This window comes from Aspergillus ambiguus (genome assembly GCF_047715705.1).
Source record: "Aspergillus ambiguus strain CBS 117.58 unplaced genomic scaffold BDV59scaffold_4, whole genome shotgun sequence".
NCBI classification, from domain to species: Eukaryota; Fungi; Ascomycota; class Eurotiomycetes; order Eurotiales; family Aspergillaceae; genus Aspergillus; species Aspergillus ambiguus.
Genome location: NW_027395517.1, coordinates 150,565 through 172,801, shown reverse-complemented (window position 1 = coordinate 172,801; position 22,237 = coordinate 150,565). Strand labels below are relative to the sequence as shown.

The window sequence follows — 22,237 nt, the reverse complement described above, 5'->3', positions numbered from 1 at the left end:
CCATTTCACACGGGCACACAGTGCCTACTACCGTATGTCCCCGCCATTCCAAGGTGAGATAACAACATGACTCCAGTGGTATTCATCGTGTTGGCGCTGCCTGTCGTCTTGGCGGCCAGAGTAGCCTCGCGTACAATACGAGCATCAACCGGCCGTCCGCAAAGGATTCATCGACACCCTGCAGCCCCAGTCAGCTTAAGCGCTCGGACGATTTACTCTGCAGCAATGCCAACGGGACCAGCCAGTCGCCTTTACAGTAGAGGGAGGAGGCATTTTCTTTAAGGTTGGGTGCATGCCTGTTGCCTATCAGCCTCACCGGGTCTCGGTCCAGCGTGTGTTCTTACTGGGGCATTTGGGCGAACGCGGCTTATATGAAACACTTCAGGGACGCTGCTGTCCTACCAGGCGGTCGTAGCTCCTCTTCTGATCTTTCAGCCTCTGGGTTACGATGATGACGGTAGAGTAATGGAGTGGCTGAGAGCCAACATGTCAGGGTAGACTGATGCCTGTCGACACTACCATACTTTCGATCTAGAAGCAATATCGATACTCGTAGAGCAGACAGCTTAAATTGTTGTACCTCCAGCCTCAACTACACAGCGATGCATCCTATTGGTCCAGTGGGTATCACGTGATGTGATTCCGCAATTTTCCCTCCGGCATCAACCACGACCGTTCGGCGACCACGCGGAACGACAACCGGCCATTGCGGCAGCGCACCAGTCAGCATGCAGAAGATCATTCGAAGGACGGCTCTGGCCAGGAACCAGGCCCAAAGAAAGGCCATCAGGGCCACCAAAAAGGCCGAACAGGAGGAGTTGAAGGACCACCTCCGCAACAGGTTCGCCTACGACCGCATCGAGATCGATAACGTCCGCAACGAGAGACAACGGCGTCGGGAGGACTGGCTGCGAGGACCGTTGGCCCCCCAGCGCGATGCCGGTCTCTCCGGGAAATACTTTGGTGCGCTGAGCCCGCACGCCATGAGCCCGACGGCGATTCCGAAGCACCTCCGGAGAAAATACATCAACATCGCCCCTGGCGATCGGGTGTGTGTGATGAAGGGCAAGGATAAGGGCAAGATCAATGAGGTGACCCGCGTGGACCCAGAGAACGAAACGGTGACCGTCAAGGACCTCAATATCGTACGTTATCCTGATCTTGCCGGTGGATGGACGTGTGCTAACTGGATGAACCTGCGCAGGCCGACGTGTACATGCCCGAATGGCTCGGCGAACAATACGGCAACAAATCACCCTTCCACCCTATGAACATTCCCCTCTCCATCGATGACGTGCGACTCGTCGTTGCCCTCGACGACCCGGCCACCGGAACCACGCGAGACGTCCTGGTTGAACACGTTTACGGCGGCGAGCCCATCATGGAGCGAGAGCCCGGAACCAACACCCCCCGACACACCCGCTACATCGCCGGCGAAGACATCGAGATCCCCTGGCCGCGCAGCGATCCGGCGCAGACCAAGGACGAGGAATGGGACACGCTGCGGATGGAGGTCGAGACCCCGACGTGGATGCCGTCGCTGCTCTCCGCGCCCTTCCCATCCAGTGTGATGGACGAGCTCCGGAACAAGTTCTCTGCGTACCGGACACGGCACGACCCCGAATGGGTCGCGCAGAAGAAGCTGGAAGATTACAGAAAGGAATACCTTCAAAGCAGGTCTTTGTTGACGCCCAAGGGTGAGCTGATGGCCCGCATCCAGGCCAACAAGCAGGAGCGGTTGAACGCGAGGAAGGACGAGAATGGAAACATGCTCCTGGACGATCAGACGGTCGGGTTTATCGAGAGTTTCATGAAGGGGAATGCGGCGAAAAGGGCTTGATCGTGTGGTCTCTGCTTCTCACGGACCTTGGGGAGCAGTGTTTTCTTATATTTTCTGTCTTGTTTAACCGCGTGTATCCAATTACCTGTAGCATAGAATATGACTGTATCAGAATATATGCATGAGAACGTTCTGGCCTGGATAGAAGCCATCATCAGTGTGCCTCCCGGGATCATAGTCCCTCCGCCAGGGGAACAAAGTTCTCCTCCGCGGTATCATCATCATCTCCCGCCGTTCGCTGCCCATCCCCGGCAACCTTTTCTTTCTCCCTTCACCCAGCCCCGACCATCATCCTCACATACAACCCGATCTCTGCAGATTTCCTTCCGGGACTGTCTCTTCCCATCATGGCATTTGCCACGATAAACTCCTCCGCGGTCAGCCCTCCGGCTCCCGCAACGAGCAGTCTGCCCACCATTGAGCATGCCTTCGCCTCCGAGCCTTCCCTGAAGAAACGAGTCTACGATGCGATCGGTGTGTAATTCAAGCCTGGATCCAATACCTCCGCATCATTGATCCATAATTAACCTTCCCCTTACCCCCAGGCGCGACGCCCCAGTATATACCTCTCTTCGAGGACATTGCACGATACACCTCCCACCTGCTAGCCAGGAACACGAATCCCCCGGTCCAGCCCACAGAGCCGACGACGGTCGACGGCCCTGCCGCGAAGAAACGCAAGATCCAGAACGGTGACGTGCCGGCGGCGACCCCGCAATCGCTGGGCGACCTGAGGGCCGACGCGCCGCTGCAGTTCCACATGCGCGATGTCTCCTTTGCCATTCCGCAGCGGAAAAAGCTCACGCTCGAGATCACCGCCGGGCACGGGTACCTCCGTGCGAGAAACCAGACGTCGAGGGAGGTGGAGTTCGGCGTGCCTGTGGACAAAATCCGTGAGTTTCGGGGTTTCCGGGTCGTGCGAGTAGATGGGACAGAGCGCTGACCTTGCTTTCTCCTTTCCTCTTCATCTCCGACAGGTCATGTGCTGTGTCTGCCTGTGCCGGAGAAAAACCAACGTCAGTTCAATTTTTGTGTCATCCCGGAATATGGCGACGGCATCAACGCGCCGCCTGGCGGCGAACCGGCCCCGGAGTCGATCGTCTGGACGGTCGCCGATGGGCCTCCCAAGTCGGAGTATTCGGTCAATGGACAGACGGGCGTTGGGGCCGGCGGGGACTCGGCGGAGAATGTCGTTCTGCGGGTGTTGAACGACGCCCTGACGCGGACGAAGGTTATACGCCCGGATGATCGGGAGTTTGTGAGCGCCATGCCGGAGGCGCATCGGAAGGGCGAGAAGGCCTACCATGTCAAGGCCTTCCGGGGCAGTAAGGAAGGTGAGCGAGCTTACGGGGTGTATGCAGCGAGACGTGGGTTGGTTCCGAGCTAATCATGGGCTTTGGTAGGGTATCTGTTCTTCCTGTCTACGGGAATACTGTTCGGGTTCAAGAAGCCTCTCATCTTCTTCGCGTTCGAGAACATTGACTCTATTTCTTACACGTCGGTTCTGCAGCGGACCTTCAACCTGAACATCATGGCTCGCTCCAGCTTGGGCGACGAACCGCAGGAATTCGAACTCTCAATGATCGACCAGGCCGATTTTAGCGGCATTGATACCTATATCAAGACCCATGGTTTGCAGGATGCGAGTCTGGCCGAGGAACGTCGCGCTAAGCGGTATAATATCAATGGAAAGCCGAGCGAAGAAGATGCTACTGCCACCGCCGAGGGGGGTGCCGAGGAGAGCGAGCTGCAGAAGGCGCAGCGGGAGCTGGAGGACCAGGAGGATGAGGAGGAGGAAGACTATGACCCTGGCAGCGACGGGGACAGCGATGGAAGCGGCTCCAGTAGCGAGGAAGACGACGACGATGACGACGACGAAGAAAACCAGGGCGAGGACGACATGGAGGAGGATGGGGAAGGCGATCGGGACCTCGTGGCGGACGAACTTGGAAGCCAGGCGGAGGATATCCCGGACGACCAAGTGTGATGGCTGCCCCTGGAGCTCTACATCATGTTTTATTACTATGTCCTGTCTAGTTTTGATGTACGACCGATTCATGTTTAGCTCTAGACCCAGTGACTGGATCTATTGTTCTTGTTCCTAGGGAGGATCCTCCATACTTCGCTCTGGAGTTAGCTGTATATGAAGTGATTCTCTGGTTACACGACAGGCAAGGTGGACTCGCCTGTACGCCGTAGATGACCATCTCCGTGGTCCGAGGCATGGACGGGATTGCCCCATGCTGTCATACATGCTTCGATTCAGGCCGACCCTCCACCGGGTGATGAGCGATAATAATGCATACCAGGCAATCCCTCACATAGCGCGACCCGTTTCAGCCCTGCATGCATGGGTTTCATGTCACGAAACTCCGTGAAAACACCGGATTCGATAGATTCGCTGGCTCCGTACGCAGTCGATAGCCTGGTGGGTCTCGGACGTGTCAGATGGAGCCTTCGGTCACAGTGACTCCACGTTGACGATATCCCCTGGAGTCTTCTAGGAAGCGTAGATGGTGCGCTATGGTGGGTTATCTGGCGGTGTTGTGGTGTGCATGGACGGAATAACGGTGAGCTTGCATCTTCTGTCTGAACGGAGTACTTCGTACTTCGTTGCAACCTAGGTTACTACGTACTAGGTATGATTTGTGTATCTTCTTTGCGGCAGTTGTGTTTGCTCTCGTCTTTGGTTGTATGCCTTTCAGGAGTAACGTAAGGGATAGTTAGTTGACATATTGGGGTGCAGCAATACAATGGATTGGAGGCATGCAATTGATAGTATTTCTCGTTGTACGTTCTTTGTTTTCTATTTTGTGTGCGGTGTAGGCCTGTATATATATATATATATAGATTGTGTGATATGGTTATCCACCATGAAAAAGATGACGTACAGCGACGCTCTCAACGTCATCTTTCAAGGTAGATGCCCATGAACAGACAACGGCATCTCCCAGCCCAATAGATCCTGGCGAATACGTCCGGTACTACGCTCCCCAACGAACAGAGATTTCAGACCCTCGCAGGATGGATACTTGCCAAGAAACGGACACGGGTTGATCATTCGGATGAGTGATTACCTTACAATTAGGCCAATGGGGCTGGTTCGGGGTCCTCCGTAAGGTACGCAGCAAGCTGCACGGCGAATGATGACCAGGGGATATCTCCTGCTGCCTTAGCAGTAAGGTTGGGTACTAAATCTCGAGATCTTAGGGTAGGAACATCAGAAGGATCGGGCCCTCTGCTCAAGGACGGCAACCAAGAATTCGGATGCGAACGGATCATGACATGAGGGGACGGTAGGGAGAGGTCAGTGACTTGCTCGACCTCCTTGATTGCGTGGTGTATCGGGGACGCTTCGTGGAGGGGAAAGTGAGGGCTTTCCCCCTTGATTCGATAGCTCTTATCCACCGGGAAGAGCTGTCGAGGATGCATTCCTAGTCGATTCCAGCTCTCAGGGACAGGGCGGTTATTGGTCTTGTGGTGACGGTGCCGACTGGGAGCCGATCTAGTCTGTTGAGCTGACAGCTTGAGACTGGGTAGACAGACTCCTGCCGGTGGTCATTGGCCGTCGGATGCAAAACCCCGTCCGCCGGACCTCCCAAGTACCTCCTCTGTACTGCGGAGAGGGAAAAGTCCCTAGGTAGTTACCTACCTATCAGGTGGTACTAGAGAGGAGCGAGAACTCAATTCCCCTGACAATACCATACCTCATTTTAGTGTCAGATACCCAAGCCCCGTGCTTCTCCGGCGGTCTGCTGGTAATCCGAGAACAGCTTCGTCCCTTACACCTTGACGGATCTATCGTGGGATCCATGAGCTATTGAGGTCTATTCCTTTTATTCTCCGGCGGACAATGATTGGGAATATCACCAAGATGCCGTGCTCTATCTAGGGAAGATGCTCCTGGTTAAGTACCTGCGGTACTAGACGAATAATACTGCGGACTGCGTACGGTCTCGACAAACCCACCGGTTTAGCGTCAACCGTCCGTGATTCTCCCGCCTGGACGCTAACGAGAGACCGTCGCTGGGAATGGGAGGAGTGCCGATTTCTTGTTTTTGTCCCTGCTTGATCATCCTGCGGTGATTTTCTTCGCTCAGCTGCCTGACCGTCCGTCCTGGCCGGACAGACAGGCCAGGGACTTTCAGATGGTCCCGAGACGAAGTTTCTGTATGATCTTCGCCACCGGGGGATCGAATCGAAGATCCTGAAGGCAAACCCCTTTTATTATATTAGGTCCGGGAGTCGGTCCCAGCCAGAACGGACGGCGTTCCATTAAAACCCATAATTAGAAGAATCCATAATACACACAGTACTGCGTTGGTACCTCACAGTATTCGCCTCGAGAGCGACGCCCCAGACACCTGCACGGGACCGTGACCATACCGTACCGAATTTTACCATACCACCGACGGCCTCAGGCCAGGCACTTCTCTCTCTCTCTCTCTTTCTCCCTCTCCTTCTCGCCTTTTCCCATTCTTCCTCTTCCTCCTGCTCCTCTTCTCCTCTCCAGCTGCAATCAGTAGGTACATGCCACTGGTGTGCTTTCCACTCTCCCTGGAGTAATCCCCTCCACCCTTTCACTCTTCTCTCTCTCTTCCTCTCTTCCATCTCTCGCCCCCCGTTCATCCGTCTCCTTTCCCCCTTCGCCTTCATCCGATCGGCTGCCCCGTGCGGGCGTTTTCACTGTCTCCCAGTTTGCTCAATATCGAGCTCCTCTCTGGGCCTCTGTTTCCCCCCTCCATTCTCTCTATTCGTCCCTTCGGTTCCTCTCAAGCGATCACCCGTCTCTCCGCCCGCAGTCGACGCCGAACCCATCGACCTCCGACCTGCATCTGTCGGCCTCCGGAATCCGCCCGCCCGCCCTCCCTTTCAGTCTCGTATCTGTTCGTCTCGATTTAATCCGCGTCTAGAACCGGTGCGACCGTTTGTCTGCTGGCTCGTTTGCTGCCCGCAACCTCCGTATCGCTGCCAATTCGTTGATTCACCCATACTGCCATTGCGATCGTGAATGCATGTCCCGGCATCGTGACCATTGGCCCTCCTGTAAGACCCCCTGACTTTCCTTACTATCGGATCCTCGTGATTATTCCCCTCTCTCGATGTGGCTGTTCCCTCCGCTGACCTCACCCAATAGCTGTAATCTTGACGTGTTGAGCCATCGACCGAGTCCCCTGACCTTGTCGCTTATTGCCTTGCTTCGCTCCATCTGAACCGCAGTCATGGCTTCTTCATCCTCCAACGTGGTGGGCGTCCACTATCGGGTGGGAAAGAAAATTGGAGAGGGCTCTTTCGGTGTCATTTTCGAGGGCACGAATCTCCTCAACAACCAGCAAGTGGCGATCAAGTTTGTAGGTGTCGCCGTCCTTCCGCAACCGACCCCCCGGCTAACAGTACCAGGAACCACGGAAGAGCGATGCCCCGCAGCTTCGCGATGAGTATCGGACATACAAGATCTTGGTCGGTTGTCGTACGTGATCGTCTCCAATATGTCTCTCCCATCGAATCTCACTAACGTCGCCCAGCGGGGATCCCCAATGTCTATTACTTCGGCCAGGAAGGGCTGCACAACATCCTTGTCATCGACCTCCTCGGCCCTAGTTTGGAGGACCTATTCGATCACTGCAACCGTCGATTCTCCATCAAGACGGTCGTTATGGTCGCCAAGCAAATGGTGCGTATACCTGTCTTGACCACGCAGCAATTTCCTTCTGACCCATCGAGTAGCTTTCTCGCGTCCAAACCATCCATGAGAAGAACCTCATCTATCGCGATATCAAGCCCGATAACTTCCTGATCGGCCGTCCCAACTCCAAATCGGCCAATGTCATCCACGTGGTCGACTTTGGCATGGCCAAGCAATACCGTGATCCCAAGACCAAGCAACACATCCCCTACCGTGAGCGGAAGTCGCTGTCTGGTACAGCCCGCTACATGAGTATTAATACCCACCTGGGACGCGAACAGTCGAGACGGGATGACCTCGAGGCCCTCGGCCACGTCTTCCTCTACTTCCTGAGGGGAGGCCTTCCATGGCAGGGACTCAAGGCCGCCACAAACAAGCAAAAGTACGAGAAGATCGGCGAGAAGAAGCAGACGACCGCGATCAAGGACCTCTGTGAGGGATTCCCAGGTAATATTCTCCCGCCCGTGTCCCGTTCCGTCTCCGGTTCCAGACCCACTAATCGGATCGGCTTAGAAGAATTTACGAAGTACCTGACTTATGTTCGCAATCTTGGTTTCGAAGACACCCCCGACTACGACTATCTCCGGGAGCTTCTGACGCAGGCGTTGAAGAACGCGGGCGAAGTGGAGGACGGCGAGTACGACTGGATGAAGCTGAACAACGGCAGAGGGTGGGAATACAAGTCGTATTCCTCGCAGCAACATCTGCACAACAACGCCATCCCCAACTCGACCGCTCGGGAACTGCATGCCCAGCAGCTTCGCAACAGCCAGCGGCCTGGCGTGACGGCCGATCGTTTAAACGCCGCGCAACCCCCGCCCCCTTCTCCGGCCAAGGCCGGAGCAGGGAAGACGCGCGAGCGGCAAAACGTCTCAAGTGGGATGCCGAAACGCCAGAGCGGGGGAATGGACACGACACCGACGGCGTCGACGCAGGCCCAGTTCCAGAACTCGAACGCCAACATCCCGGGCCGCATGGGCAGCCCGGCCAACGTGACCAAGGCCAGCCAGCAAGCCCAGGGCGCTCAGGGACCAACTGAGCCGCAGCCCACTTTCGTTCAGAAGATGATGAAAGCCCTCTGCTGCGGTAGGTGACCCCCTTGAAGCTCCGGCGGGACTTTTTGTCCGTGCTGACCGGTTGACCGTAGGCTGAAACCCGCGTGACATGTACTTCTCCCTTCTCTTCGGGTCATGTGGGCTTTCGACTTCTTCTTTGTTTTCTTGTCTCCGCATCGGCCCGGGAGGGTTGAAAGACGGCATGCGATTATACTCTTTTGTTATATGGTGGGGCCTTTCCCCCCCGATTTCCTTGTTTTCCTCAAATCCAGCTTGGGTGCTTTGCCAGGAACCCCCTCCCTGATCGGTGGAGACGCGATGGGCGGAGACACGGATACGGACTTCTTTCTTTCCTTCTATTCCTTTCGTCACGGTTCCCGCCAGGCACGCACCCGCCTGGTTTCCCGTCCTGCGCGGCGAGGAGCGTCGAGTCGGGACCGATCATACAAGCCAAGCCCCCTTCCCCTTTGAATCCACCTCATCTCGTCCTCATCTCCATCATGCTTCACATTCTTTTTATGGTGCTACGGCTGGGAACGGCGAACTGGAGGATTTCTTTGATCTGTTGCGCACTTTGTTCTTTTTCTTTTTTCTTTCTTTCTTTCTTTTTTTTTTTTGCATTGGCATGAGCCCTTTTAATATTAGAATTTCGTGTTGTATGACCGCTTCTATGATTTCCGTCGCCTTTCTGCCTGACCCCCGGGAAGCATCCTTGCTGGTCCTGGGGTTGGGTGGTGGCTGGCGAGGGATGTACTTGGGAGTGCTGGGTGTGTTTGATATAAGAGAGAGAGAGAGTTGATCTTTGTTTATATGGTTTCGAGCGGGTTGGGGTTGGATCCGCCAGCATTTTTCAGTTGCATGGGAATGTAGAGTAGGTACTACGGTAATGCAAATGGATCGAGGCCAGCATCATCATCATCATCAATCGACGAAGCCGATAATGGACGATCGAGACTGCACCGATAGCGATTAGGGTAGACGCGGACCGTGGATCGCAGAAGGAGAGTTCCGGAATCCGAGGGCCGCCAGTGGGAGGTTCTGCCGGCGGGAATCATGAGATTAGACTGCAACGATAGGGTGATCGATTGCCACAGGGACCCGAAAATTCTGGAAGCCCGACTGGGCCAGAGTTTTCCTGGCCGCCTTCCGCATTAGGCAGGGGGGGCCCCCTCCCTGGCGGCCTGGTCGCGCCTGCCCGGTTTTGCTCGCTCTTCGTGGCGTCATGTCCGCCCTCGTTCTTTCCTTCTTTCCCCCTTCTTTCCTCCTTCTGCCGCCCTTCCTTTCCTTCCACCCGCCTTCTATCTTCATCTTTATCTCTTCACTCACTCTCTCTCCACCACCTCTTCTCTCCCCCCCTCACACACACACACTCTCTCTTTCTCTCTCTCTCTCTCTCTCTCTCTCTCTCTCTACCGCCATCTCTTCTCTCCTCCCCCAACTACATCCCTTGACCCCTCCCCTCTATCCGTCATTCATTCGTTCTCTCATCTCCATCTCCATCTCCACCTTGGGTCGCTTCAAACCACCCCCCACCCCCTCCCTCATCTTCCACGCGATGCTCAAAAAGAGATCCCTTCATCCTCCTCTCTTCTGGCATCATCACTCCCCCAATTCCACTCCCGAACTCTCGCCCACCTCGTCCTCTTCCGACTCCTCCGAATCGGACGAGGACATGGACTCCGATTCACGGCCTCTTAGTCTGACGGTCCCGCCCGGCGCCTTCTGTCCCATGCGCCCCTCCCTCGATGAGGTGCTCGCCAACACAGCACCCGCCCCTTACACCCTCAGCGCCTTCATGGCCTATCTCTCGCAGAATCACTGTCTGGAAACCCTGGAGTTCACCATGGAAGCCAAACGCTACCGGGAAACCTACGACGCCCTCTCCCGGCAACTGGGTCAGAGCCCCATCGTCGCCGACTGCCCCGAGACCCAACATCTGCGCATGCTCTGGCAACGACTCCTAACGGCCTACATTGTCTCCGGTGCCCCTCGGGAAATCAACGTCTCCAGCGAGGTCCGCGATGAGCTCGTCCAACAGTCCAAATCCCACCAGCCTCCCCACCCACAGACCCTCGACGTCGCCCTGAAGTTGGTCCATGAGTTGATGGAGGAATCCATCTTCCTTCCCTTTCTCAACGCCCACGCCGCCTCCGCTCATGTCGTCCCTTTCTCGGAGCCTCTCCTCCCCGCGGACGACCCGGTCACCGTCGTCTCCGGCGCCAATCTCGACGAGCACGCCAAGCGTGCTCGCTCCAAAGGGCGTCGTCCCTCCCCCCCGTCGTCTTCCAGAGACTCGGGCTCCTCATCCCTCGCCTCTAGCGCCCCGACCGGCGTCTCCGGTCGGACCAATTTCTCCCTCAGTACCGTCACCTCCATGGCCAAACCGTCGCATTGGACCTCCGGCCATGTCTCCAGCACGAGCGGCGATTCGGCATCCGCTGCCCTGACCGATGACTCCGGCAGTCTCCAGTCTAATACCAGCATGGGCGAGCCCATGACGCCACCAACCACCCCGCCTTCCAGCGAACCCCATATGAACCTCTCCCACAGCCCCAAATTCCGCACCGACAACCCCTGGAAGAAGATGGGCATGAAGCTGGGTTTCAAGAAGCGGTCCGGCACGGGGAGCAGCATGAAGCCGTCCGGCATGGACGAATGACTATCTCTCCACCCATCCTTCTTCCTCCTTCACATCTGATAGAACGACATGATCTGATTGCCTGACGATGATTTGGCCTTAATGTTTACCTCGCATTGGGATATTTGACATGAGTCGATGGTGTCACGCATGGTGCATTGATTTATTACTTGCTCTTTTGCATTTCAGCGGGCGTTTGTCTCATTCCAGAAGCCGCTCGCCAGCGAGCATTTGGTGGAAAAGAAATTGTCATAGATTTGCGGCTGCGTTTGGGTGGTTGCATTGGTAGCTAGCATCTGTGTTTGCATAATATTGGCAGGAATAGATACCCATTCATCTCAGTCTGCACGCGTCCTAGAGCTCCCAGGTAATCCTCCGGCCCGGCCGGGTCTCCAACGCCGCGACGTCAACATCCCATCCGGCCCGCTCCAGCGCCTCCAGATACCGGTCCATGCGGGCGTGCTCATTCAAGAACGCCAGGGTCGCGGCCACCACGTCCAGAACGCGGTCCCCCTCGTTCTTCTTCTCACCGGCCACCGACAGCACCCACGCCACCAGCAACGCTTGCATCCACGCCTTCAACCGCGCCCGCGCCGTACACCCCGTTTTCAACACCACGGTCCACGACCCCGGCTCCCCTCCCCCAAACAACATGTACGCCTCATCCCGAAACAGCGTGGCCAGCCGCCCCAGCGGTACGCGCGTGCGCCCCAACCCCACCTCCGCCAGCGACACGCCAATGCGACACCGGCCGAGCTCCGTCCCATCCGTCCAGAACAGGCGGTCCCCGGGCGCGAAGATCCGCTCCCGCCGGGCGATCTCGCGGGGGGTGAGCGCGAGCGGGCCCCCTGCCGGGGCGGGGGCAGTCGACGACGGCGAGGGCGGCGACAGCCGCAGCTCCTCCCCGTCCGGGCCGCACGGGCGGACGCAGCAGTCCCGCACGGCCGGGTCGGCGGCCAACAGGGCGGAAAAGACGAGGGTGGCGCGGTGGCGGTTGAGGGAGGACAATTGGACGGCGCGCACGGCGGCGTAGTTGAGGCGGAGATGCACGGCGAGGAGGCCCAGCAGGGCGAGCCAGGTGGCGCGCGGGGCGGACACGCACGACACCACCAGCGACCCGACCAGCATGCCGAGCAGCGAGATCACCGTCTCCTGCGCCGAGTCCTTGGCGTTGACTTCCGCCAGGTTGCTGCCGCCTGCGCCTGCGCCGCGCGCGAAATGCGCGCTCAGACTCGCCTTGGCGCTGCCCCCCGCGACGCCGCAGAGCGCCCGCAGCGTGCCTGCTGCGCTGAGCACGGTCACCCGGGGCACGCCGGCGGGCACCCCCGGCGAGAGACAGTCGAGCAGCATGGCTGCGTCGTTGAAGATGTCCGCGGCGAAGCGGTAGGTCTTGCTGTCGGGTTCGAGGGCGGTGCCGGCGCGGTGCGCGAAGAGGATCGTGGCTAGTCGGCCGGAGGTGTCTTGGAGGATGTGGAGGAGGAGCGCGGAGGTTGGGGAGGCGGTTGCGTTGCCGACGCCGACGCCTGCGGTTTGGTTTTGGTTAGTGATGGGAGGTGGGAGGGGTGGGGATGGGAGGGTGGACCTTGGAGGACGGCGCGCGAGGAGAGGAGCCCGGCGATGGAACTGCAGAATGCTTGGAGAGAGTCCTGCGGGTTGCTGTTAGTCTGGGGTGGGCGGGTGTCCGGGGTGGAGAGGATGGCGTGCGTACGAAGATTTGGTATCTGAGGAGATAGAGGTGCCTGGTTAGGTGGTGCCGTCGACGGATGGGGGATGATGATGATGATGCTCACGCCGTGTAGTCGTCAGTCACGCTGTGCGGGTATCCGGCTGGGAGGAAGACCTCGACCAGGAGGGCTTTGAGCGAGCGGAGGGACCATGACGGGGAGTGGGAGTGCTGTCGGGGTCAGTTCCGCGATGGAGAGGAGGCGGATGGAGCTGACCGTCACGTCAATGCGGCCTGGTTCTTCGGAGTAGATGTAGGTTGCTGTCGGATGGTTGACCTCGTCCACCTCCGCGAAGGTGATGCGTTTGGCCATGGTTGGAGTAGAGTAGTTGGGAGGAAGAGGGGAATGGAACGGGGAGAGAGACAGATTAGATGGAGGTAGTCCAGCACGTGATAAATTAATATCCATCTCCATTGACTATATACCAGCCGTCTGCTGCACGCACCAGACGTTCAATGAAGAGCAATCCAATCGAGATCTATATCCGACTGTTGCAAACCCTGTTCGCGCCAAAGGAAAAAAACCAGATCGAACCGCTAAGTACGAAGACTAGCAAAGCAACCACCAGCGCCGAGATACAAAACGACAGAAAAAGAAAAGACAGGAAGTGGACTTTTTATCGTAACATCCAACCGTGTCCACCAAGAGAGCTGAATTCAATGTAGGTCGGACACGAGATTCGTCCAAGACATGCGTCGCCGTCATCATCCGGAGTCACATCATGCCTCTGGTCGGGTGCGCCAACCACCCGGAGTCGAGCATTTACGCGTAGAGGCTGGCGCCGCCGGTCTCGATGGCCTCGATCTCGGCCTCCGACCAAGGGAGCCGGCCGAAGCGGGGAGGGAGCTCGGACCGGTCGAAGAACTCGCCCTGGGCGGGCTGGACGGGGCCCAGCGCCGCTCCGGCGCTGCGACCGATGTTACCCTGAACGAAGGACGCCCGGCCGAGGGGACCGTGCTGCTGGGCCTTGGAGCGGTAGGTAGCGAAGGAGTCGGGGAGAGAGCCCGAGGGGGAGGCCGGGTGAGGACGAGGCGAGTGGTCCACGGACTCTATCGAGGCATTAGACGCTGATACTAGACCAATTGGCCAGGGGGGACCGGAGGGGTTGGAGGGGGGAGCTTACGAGGCACCGAGCGGCGTCCGAGGAAACGGATGAGAGGGGTACGGGCAGCGTTGCGGAGAGCGAATGTGGCACGCATTGTGAATATTATGGTGTGAGTTGAGAGACTGGAGGAGAACAGAAGGAATTCGAGGGGGTTGAAGAGAATTCCGGGTTGTCGGCGCGAATTGGGGATCCGCGGGAACCGTTCTCCGGGAGTGACCGGAGAGATGTAAGGAGCGATGAGTGTTGAGCTCGGAGCTGTGGAGGATATGGATGTGTTGGAGTTGTGGGGGATGTGGATGTGTAGGAGAGAGAGAGAGAGTGTGTGTGTGTGTAGAGAGAGAAGAGGAAGAGAAGATGGAGAAAGAAGAGAGAAGACAAGAGGGAGGAGGGAGAATAAGAGTGCAGGTGGAGGAGCGGAAGCGAGAGGGTTGATAAGCCGGTATGGTACGGTTCGGGAGAGCCCTTTTGGGCAAGCTTCCGCCGGGAGAGGTGGTCTGATTGGTACGGTACCGTAAACTCTCGTACCGGGGAGATCACATGTTCGGCCGAATCGGGGAGTCGTTGATAGCGCCTCAATCACTAATTCTTATTGCTAACGTCCGGCTTCATCCCCGCATCACCTCGCTTTGCTCTCCGCACCGTCAACCCTCCAGTTCATCTCCCCCGACTCTGTACGGTGTCCCGACTGCGTACGCTGGTCTAAGCTTCGCAAGGTTGCCTCCCTCCGACGCGTGAACACGCGTGGGCCCCCTCCCTCCCGGATTCTCCCGCTTGTCTCCCGTCCCGTCCGATCCATGTGGGATGATTGATGTCCCCTACAGCTCCCGACTCATCGGCATTCCTCCTCGCCTCTTGTGATCATGCATGAGCTGTTGCTCTTCGCCTCGGTCCCCGCCCACCAACACCATGAGCTCCTGCAACAGCTCGCCGGCCTCACCGCCATGCAACCCCAGCACCGTCTGGAACGCCGGTTGATCTTCAAGGCCTATCGCAAGCCGGGCTTAATCAATACCCGGGTGGGTGCCAGCCAGGATGTCCAGGGCGCCGATTTGCAACGCCTGAATAAGATGCTGAATGGAGGCATGTTCTACACTCAGGTGGTTGGTCCAGTCTCCGAGGAGGATTTTGGCGCGGCCCCCGGTACCGCAGCTGAGAATCCGGATGCTTTGATGTCCGGAACGACCGACCTGCCGTCCGGCACCGAGAACGCCGCCCACCGCTACTCCTACGAAACGCAGCCCTGGAAGCTGGAGTTTCGAGATATCCCCGAGGCCGGCACCCGTTCCGCCGTGACCTCCCGCCTGATGGCCAGTTCGTCGTTGCCCTCAGGTGATCTCATCCCCGCCATGAATGCTTGGGGCTATAGGTATGTCGCCCGTCCCTCCTCCCCGACTTCATGTGCCTGACGGTTGCGCAGTTTCGTCACCGAGTACGTCGTCGAGGGCGATACTTTCATCCACAACGACATCGTCATCTTCCTGCACCGCGTCCTGCATTACCCGACCGAGGATCAGGAGCTCAACGAACCGCGACGACAACTCCCGGCCTTTTCGCAGATGAACCCCCTGGAGAGGACCGGAAGCTACGTCCTGCAGGCCGCCATCACCGTCCAGGAAGGGGGCAATCAGGAGATGATGAAGACTGCCTCGCAGCATCTTTTCGGACTGCGAGAGCAGCTCAAGTCGGCCGTCCGGCTGGAACAGGCGGATCGACTTGCTCTTGACACCCGGGCGAAATAGACTAGCTATGATTTGTTGCTTGTGTTGTATACCCCGAGGCCATGCCTCAAGTAGACTATTGCATGACAGAAACCATAATTCCAATAATTCAAATTCCAACAGATTGACTTGCGGGATGTAGCATCGGTATATTGAACATGTGACCTCGTGAACCTCCGCGCGCAACGGCGCGTTCTCCGCCGCCTCATGCTCCACCCACCAACATCTCTCTCCTCCACACCACCATATCGACGGTCGTGACCCCAATCCCCTCACGATTCTCTCCAGATCCTTTCTCCTCAGAATGGCCAGTGCGGGGGGCACCAAGCGGCCCTCGTCCCCCACTCGGCCGATCTCTCCGCCACCACTCAAGCGGAAGGTTGAATCGTCGATGACGAGTAAGTGGCCTGGCCTCTGCAAGATCAGTCCCACCCGAGTGCCCGATGGTTGACTAGTGCAGAAAACGCGGTTTCCTCTTTCTTCACTCCTGCGTCGCAAAAGAAGCCGGAGAAAATCACCTGGCGTATCGTCAAGAACAGCCTTGTTGTGGGAAGATACGCAAAGGAGACGGACCACAAGGGAGGTTCTGAAAAACCCAAAGTTGCCGCATTTGACCTGGTAAGCAAACCGCTCATATCCCGAAGCGATGCTCATACGCGAAGGACTCGACCCTAGTATCCACAGCTTCTGGAAACACGTTTCCGAAGAGCTCGTCCGACTGGAAGTGGTGGCATGCTACCGTACCGACTCGTCTCCGAGAACTGAACGCAGAGGGGTCAGTAACCTACTCTCTTGTCTTACCGTACACTCGACGCAGAACTCCGCTTACGCTGTTCAGGTACCATGTCGTCGTCATATCCAACCAAAAGAAAGTCAGCATCCAAAAGGAGCTCAAAGCCGGACGAAGTGATTCCAAGAGCCTCACGAACTTCAAAGACCGCGCGGCCGCGGTGATGAAAGCTCTGGACATCCCCCTCAGTATCTACGCGGCTACTGAAGATGACGGCTATCGCAAACCCCGCACGGGCATGTGGGAGGAGTTTCTAGATGAGCACGACTTCGATGTGTCCGGAGTGGATCTGACCAACTCGATCTTTGTTGGAGACGCCGCAGGACGGCCCAGAGACCACTCACAGGTTGATCGGTACGCTCAGCGTCCTCAACTGCCCCCATGTCCCCAACCTGACCGTTCCTGCAGTGGCTTTGCCGCGAATATCGGCGTCCCGTTCAAAACCCCCGAGGAATTCTTCCTTGACGCGGCCCCAGAACCTCTCGTGGAGCCCTTCGACCCGTCATTGTATGTCAACTCCGATTCGCTCAACGACGGTACGTGCTCTCTGCCAATTGACTTGGTCCCTGCAGCTAATATCAGAACTAGCCGCTCCCCCGTTCTCTCGCAAGAGCCCCCTGGAGCTGGTGATATTCTGTGGCAGCCCCGGCGCGGGCAAGTCTACCTTCTACTGGGATTATCTCGAGCCCCTGGGATATGAACGAGTGAACCAGGATACTTTGAAGACGGTACGTCTATCTGCCGGGTGTCATGATCTCGGCGGAACACACCGGAGTTCCAATTCGTAGCTCCGATCTAAACGTGAACAGCGCCCGAAATGCATCAAAGTGGCCAAGGAGTACCTTGCAGCTGGAAAATCTGTGGCAGTCGGTATGTGCTCCCCCATTCCTGCATGCCCCTCCATCGACGCCAGAGAGTCATTCTCCGTCCGCCGAGGCAGATCAAATCGCAATGTGACGCAACAGCTCCCGTCCAGAGCTCACTGACGATCAACGTGCGACAGACAATACCAATGCGGACCCGGAGACCCGTGCCCACTGGATCGAAGTCGCCAAAGAGTTCCACGTTCCCATTCGCTGCGTGTACTTCTCTGCATCGCAGGACCTCTGTCGACATAACAATGCGGTCCGTGCCGCGAATCAGACCCTCGTACGTGCTACTTCCTTGACGTCCGACGTTACACACTACCCCTCTGCGAAAGCCTACCTTACCCACTTCCTGCTACTCCTACATACAGCGTCTATGCATGCATGCATGTATGCATACGCACACACAGACACCGTATACACCTACACCCACCCATACCCAGACTCCAGACATCTATCACCGCAAGCACAACACCACCCGCATTATCTATATCCCATCGCATCCACGCAACCCTTCCATCCTCCGCATAGACCTCCCCCTCGCCGTAGCTACACGGAACCTAACTCTTGTGCAATCCACCAGAACCCCGAATCCCGCGCCTTGCTACCCGGCATCGCCTTCGGCGACTTCCAACGTCGTTTCAAGGATCCCTCCCTTACGGAAGGTTTCCAAGATATCATCCGCGTGGACTTTCGCTTCCGCGGCTCCGACGACGCAAAGAACATCTGGTCCCAGTACTGGATATGAGGCCAGCCAGCCGCGCTGTCTTGTCTTTTCTTCCTCCTTTCTTCCCCCGCCCTGTCCTGTCCTGGCCGGGACGGGTCCCACCCGGCGGCGTTCGCAAACCTTCCTGCCGACCTGCATCAGGGCCAATCACTACGTGCATGACGGTCATGCTGTGCGCGCTTCTCCCCTGTCAGTTCTTTCTACCGGTCCCCTTCATACCTTCACGTATTATCCATTGCATGTGTGCATGCAGTCGGTCTTGTGACATTCCATAGTAGCGGCGGGCGGGAGGAGGGGGGAGCACCCGCATTTGCCGGAAGATAAACCGTCCAATATTAAGAGATAGATATCATTATTGACAATGCTGGGTATAGTAGTCTGAACTATATACATTATACACATCACACCAATCAACAAGGCTTTTTGCTGGCACGTAACAAACACCATCTGAAATACATGTTGGCTGGGGATGTAGGTAGAAACGGTGGAGGCGTCCTCCGGCGAAACACCAGACATGGAACGGGCCCCCTTTGCACACAACCCCCCTTCCCCCTTGCTCCCCACTCCCCAGCCTTCTCCGTGACCATTCCGGTCTGCACGCCTGTGCTCTGCTCTTTTTCAAACCGACGGGTTTCAATCGCATTATGCAAGGTGTACATCACGGATGGAGAAAGGCGCCGGGTCGTACACGGTGGTACCAGTACATGTGGGCGGGGGAATTAACCTTCCTTCATGAGACATTAGAACGAGACCGAACAAAAGAAAATGGCATCGAGCGTAAGGAGCGTATTGCATCCGGCGAGACAGTAGTCGCCGGCGCAGAAAGTAGAGTCATCAGTCGTTGTTTTGGGATCACAGGAGTAAAAGAGACAAGAAAAGAACATTAGTCATAGTCATCACACGCTGAATCGGTCATTCGAGAGGCGCCAAATCGTTAGATGGTACACATCACACCTCTCGCAGGAGCTCTATCATAAGACATTTGTTTTTTCAATGGGGGATAAAGGAAAAAGACCCGGAATGTAGTAGAATGGTTTAGGATCGGGATACCAGATCCTGAAAGAATTTGAAGAAGCTCCGCTTCAGCGACGGGCTCCGACACAGTCCGGAGGCGGGAGCGATCTTCATGGGGCCGACAATCTCGCCGTCTCCCAGCTCGGGGAATTTCTCATCGTGGAGTCGTGGGATCTTAAGTTGTTCGCATGGATCGCGATGGGACTTGATGAGGCCTAGCTGGGAGCTATCCGTCATTTCGAGTTGCGACAGCATCGCTTGGTGGTGGCGCCTCCACTCGGCATTGATGGCTTCCCACTTCTCCTCCGTTAATTTGTAGATGTTGGAAGTGATGCCGTAGTGCTCGCCGGTACGGACGAGATGCTTTGCAAAGTTACATTGAGCAAGGTCCCACTGGGAGCGCAGCTGGTGGAATGACTCCAGATTGTAGACTTCGGGGACGTAGGGCTCCGGCTGGATGGTGAAGTTGGCGTGGCCGAGCTTGTTGGCCCACTCGTCATTCGGGTCGGAGAGAAGGAAAGGAGGAGCGGGAGTTTCGCCGGACACCGTCCGGGCGGTGCTGGCACGGGGTCGGTTGAAGGAGGCGACGGAGGGCTTGGTGGACAGTGGAGGCGAAGGGAGCCCGGCCAAGCGCATATCCTGGGGGACGGCGCCGTCCGCACTCTCGTCAGACATATCGGCCACCGACGGGGATTGCAAGGGCGAATGGACACGAGAGGAGGCGGGACACAGCGGCTCATCGCCCATGAAGGGGGGAAGCAACGGAGTGGTGGCCTGAGGGGCCGACTCCTCCCGACTCTGGCGGTTGGCTTTGACGATATCGATGGGCTGGGTGCCAGACTCGCTCATCCGCTCCTCAAAGATGGTGCGGGCCGGGGATGGAGGCACGACAATGGAATTGACCTGACTCATCGAAAGGCCCGGGACGGTAGCGAAGGCGGACGACGACGAATTCGTGCGCGACCGCAGACCGGCGGCGAAGCCATCGGTGGCGTCCAGCTCGTCGGAGGCGCGTTTCGATTTGAGACGAGTCGAGATGGTCGAGATGCGGGAACCGATGCGGGACAGACCTTTGGTAGAGATACTATCGGAGCGTCTTTTCTTGGGGGAATGGGCGAGATCCATGCCGGCATCGGTGAGGTCGTAGCCACTGGAATAGTCCATAGAGGACAGGTAGGAATCCTCCGCCATGGACAAACCCTGGTCGAAATGTTCTTCCGGCGGGATCAGTAAGAGGGCCGAGGTCGCCACGGGGGCTGGGAGCAAGGGCGTGAGTGACTTACGGAAGTATTCCTCCTCGAGATCCCGCGCGGGAGCCCCACTGGGTTCTTCCTTCACGCCGTACAAGGGGTTTCGCGAAGGGATGTCCATGGAATTGCCATGGCCGGGGGAGGAGACCAGAGACGAGACGGAACTGGAGAAACGCGTGTGGCCCTTGGCGGAGAAGAGGGAGACGGCGGGCGAGACGGGGGTCGAGGTCCCGGTGGTGATTGGAGACTGTGGCGATGGACGAGAGAGCACGGTGGGCTCGACCATGTCGGAACTATCCCGCCTTTTGGCTTCTATGAGCTGGGAGAGTTTTAACATGGTGGGAGAGAGAGTGCGAAGAGGCGGATTCTTCCGGCGGCGAAAGATTGAAAGAATACGAGAACAAGGAGGCGGTTAATTGGAGAGGTGAAAGAACATGATCTCGAAGGATTGTTGAGTCAGAAGTGGGTAGAGGGAGACAGAAGAACAAAGATGACTCTTTATTGACCGGGTGTAGACGTGGCGTGGCGGTGAAAGGCGTCCAGAAAACGACGCGAGAGCGATGCCAGAGACGACAACGGAAGCGTTCGAACAGCGGCAAGCGCGACGGGAAGCAGTTAGTTGGCTTTGTGATGTCGACTGGTTGGAAGGACAATCACAGGCTGAGTAGACGTGGAGCCCGTCAGTGGATGCAGCGAACAACTAGCCGGGGAGGCCCAAATGACAGCTCAGGCAGCGGCAATCAGAGGGGGAGAAAATGGAGAAGCAGAGGTGGCGGGGGAAGAAGAGACGAAGAGAAGAGGAATGGAAGAGGGTGTGGGAAGAGGTGGAGAGAAGAAGAGAAGAGAAGAAGAAGAGAGAAGAGGGACTGACTCCGTAGAAGAGGAAAGAGAGCACAGACAAAATCGAATTTTATGATATAAGAAAGGAATTTCTACCCATCAGACCAGATGGATATGATTCAATGGTAATTTTTTACCCGACGAGTCTCGTCCTGCCACGGCCGAGTATTTCTTTTTCTCTGCTTTTGCCATCCTCTATCATGCCCATTTTGCCTCTCTCTCTCTCTCCCTCTTACTCTCACAATCCGAGACACGTCCGCGAAGAATCCTGAGCCAGAGAAGTGGCCATGATCGTCGGAATTTTGTCCAAAGAGGAATCGGTCCGCCTAACTCTGTGGGTGGGTTCCATGGTTCCGTTTGTTCCTTGCCACGGTCTTCGCGGGCTTTATTTTCCCTGCGCTTCTATTTTTTCCATCGGCATTCGTCCCTTGCCAGGGGGGGAGGAGAAGCACAATCAAGGCCAGTCCTCTGAACGAGTCTCTGTAGACAGGCTTGTAGACATGTAGGCATGCTCCTGCTCTGTCCATGCCATCAAGCATAGACCAAAGAATGATCCATCAGTAGCGGTTCCGTCGCTCCAACGGCCTCGCATCGCCCACCAGGACCACCAAGAGGGTCAGGATGGGGTCGCGGACACTAGTCAGACCCTCCCCAGCGAACAAGAGAGTCCGGCGACAAGAGAAACGCGACGTCTAGACTCTGACCGACTCGACTGGTCTAACACAGAACTCCATGGCCGGTGGGTTCGCTCTGTTTCCCCCTCTAGTGGTGCTGTGCGACCGACATCGCTCTGCCCTCCCTCCCCCGGCGACCTATCAATTTTCTACCAACCGACAGATCCCGCCGACCCGGGGGGTTGGGAGAGATTCCATTCTCCCTTGGAGGGAGAGACACCGTCATCCTGCATGACGGTGTTTTGTGGGTTCAGTGTGTTCGTAGCCAGCTCTAGCTATGTAGCTCGCCATCGGACACTAGACGTTTGTC

General features: G+C 57.0%; 9 protein-coding genes across 9 annotated transcripts; 6 read left to right on the top strand and 3 right to left on the bottom strand.

Annotated features, from left to right (window-relative positions):
* Positions 1-656: 656 nt before the first annotated feature.
* Positions 657-1,972, top strand: BDV59DRAFT_170702 (mitochondrial 54S ribosomal protein uL24m). Its single transcript, XM_073688455.1, has 2 exons — positions 657-1,145; positions 1,205-1,972. Exons 1-2 carry the CDS (start codon positions 729-731, stop codon positions 1,838-1,840), a joined length of 1,053 nt encoding a protein of 350 aa, XP_073551220.1. The 5' UTR covers positions 657-728; the 3' UTR covers positions 1,841-1,972.
* Positions 1,973-2,003: 31 nt separating this feature from the next.
* On the top strand, positions 2,004-4,169 carry rtt106 (putative negative regulator of DNA transposition (Rtt106)). The gene is made up of 5 exons (XM_073688454.1): positions 2,004-2,314; positions 2,386-2,733; positions 2,818-3,174; positions 3,244-3,960; positions 4,027-4,169. Exons 1-4 carry the CDS (start codon positions 2,188-2,190, stop codon positions 3,825-3,827), a joined length of 1,416 nt encoding a protein of 471 aa, XP_073551219.1. The 5' UTR covers positions 2,004-2,187; the 3' UTR covers positions 3,828-3,960; positions 4,027-4,169.
* A 2,723-nt stretch (positions 4,170-6,892) lies between these two features.
* Positions 6,893-8,853, top strand: BDV59DRAFT_106834 (casein kinase I). Its single transcript, XM_073686541.1, has 4 exons — positions 6,893-7,191; positions 7,241-7,310; positions 7,366-7,514; positions 7,568-8,853. The coding sequence occupies exons 1-4, from the start codon at positions 7,063-7,065 to the stop codon at positions 8,618-8,620; spliced, it is 1,401 nt and encodes a 466-aa protein (XP_073551218.1). The 5' UTR covers positions 6,893-7,062; the 3' UTR covers positions 8,621-8,853.
* Positions 8,854-10,136: 1,283 nt separating this feature from the next.
* Positions 10,137-11,240, top strand: BDV59DRAFT_198833 (regulator of G-protein signaling domain-containing protein; the record flags this gene model as incomplete). Its single annotated transcript, XM_073693232.1, has 1 exon — positions 10,137-11,240. One exon carries the CDS (start codon positions 10,137-10,139, stop codon positions 11,238-11,240), a length of 1,104 nt encoding a protein of 367 aa, XP_073551217.1.
* Positions 11,241-11,573: 333 nt separating this feature from the next.
* BDV59DRAFT_198832 (RUS1 family protein) lies at positions 11,574-13,255 on the bottom strand (the record flags this gene model as incomplete). Its single annotated transcript, XM_073693231.1, has 5 exons — positions 11,574-12,742; positions 12,802-12,865; positions 12,928-12,940; positions 13,010-13,113; positions 13,160-13,255. The coding sequence occupies 5 exons, from the start codon at positions 13,253-13,255 to the stop codon at positions 11,574-11,576; spliced, it is 1,446 nt and encodes a 481-aa protein (XP_073551216.1).
* A 60-nt stretch (positions 13,256-13,315) lies between these two features.
* On the bottom strand, positions 13,316-14,498 carry BDV59DRAFT_170681 (alpha-ketoglutarate dehydrogenase subunit KGD4). The gene is made up of 2 exons (XM_073688453.1): positions 14,067-14,498; positions 13,316-13,992 (listed from the first exon to the last, which is right to left on the bottom strand). The coding sequence occupies exons 1-2, from the start codon at positions 14,140-14,142 to the stop codon at positions 13,706-13,708; spliced, it is 363 nt and encodes a 120-aa protein (XP_073551215.1). The 5' UTR covers positions 14,143-14,498; the 3' UTR covers positions 13,316-13,705.
* A 147-nt stretch (positions 14,499-14,645) lies between these two features.
* Positions 14,646-15,887, top strand: BDV59DRAFT_170680 (mediator of RNA polymerase II transcription subunit 18). Its single transcript, XM_073688452.1, has 2 exons — positions 14,646-15,414; positions 15,466-15,887. The coding sequence occupies exons 1-2, from the start codon at positions 14,909-14,911 to the stop codon at positions 15,785-15,787; spliced, it is 828 nt and encodes a 275-aa protein (XP_073551214.1). The 5' UTR covers positions 14,646-14,908; the 3' UTR covers positions 15,788-15,887.
* Positions 15,888-15,901: 14 nt separating this feature from the next.
* On the top strand, positions 15,902-18,689 carry BDV59DRAFT_170677 (putative DNA 3'-phosphatase Tpp1). The gene is made up of 9 exons (XM_073688451.1): positions 15,902-16,164; positions 16,227-16,384; positions 16,429-16,541; positions 16,605-16,910; positions 16,965-17,092; positions 17,145-17,284; positions 17,366-17,426; positions 17,560-17,705; positions 18,006-18,689. The coding sequence occupies exons 1-9, from the start codon at positions 16,071-16,073 to the stop codon at positions 18,168-18,170; spliced, it is 1,311 nt and encodes a 436-aa protein (XP_073551213.1). The 5' UTR covers positions 15,902-16,070; the 3' UTR covers positions 18,171-18,689.
* A 1-nt stretch (position 18,690) lies between these two features.
* Positions 18,691-21,354, bottom strand: BDV59DRAFT_170675 (uncharacterized protein). Its single transcript, XM_073688450.1, has 2 exons — positions 20,447-21,354; positions 18,691-20,377 (listed from the first exon to the last, which is right to left on the bottom strand). Exons 1-2 carry the CDS (start codon positions 20,748-20,750, stop codon positions 19,185-19,187), a joined length of 1,497 nt encoding a protein of 498 aa, XP_073551212.1. The 5' UTR covers positions 20,751-21,354; the 3' UTR covers positions 18,691-19,184.
* Positions 21,355-22,237: the final 883 nt, after the last annotated feature.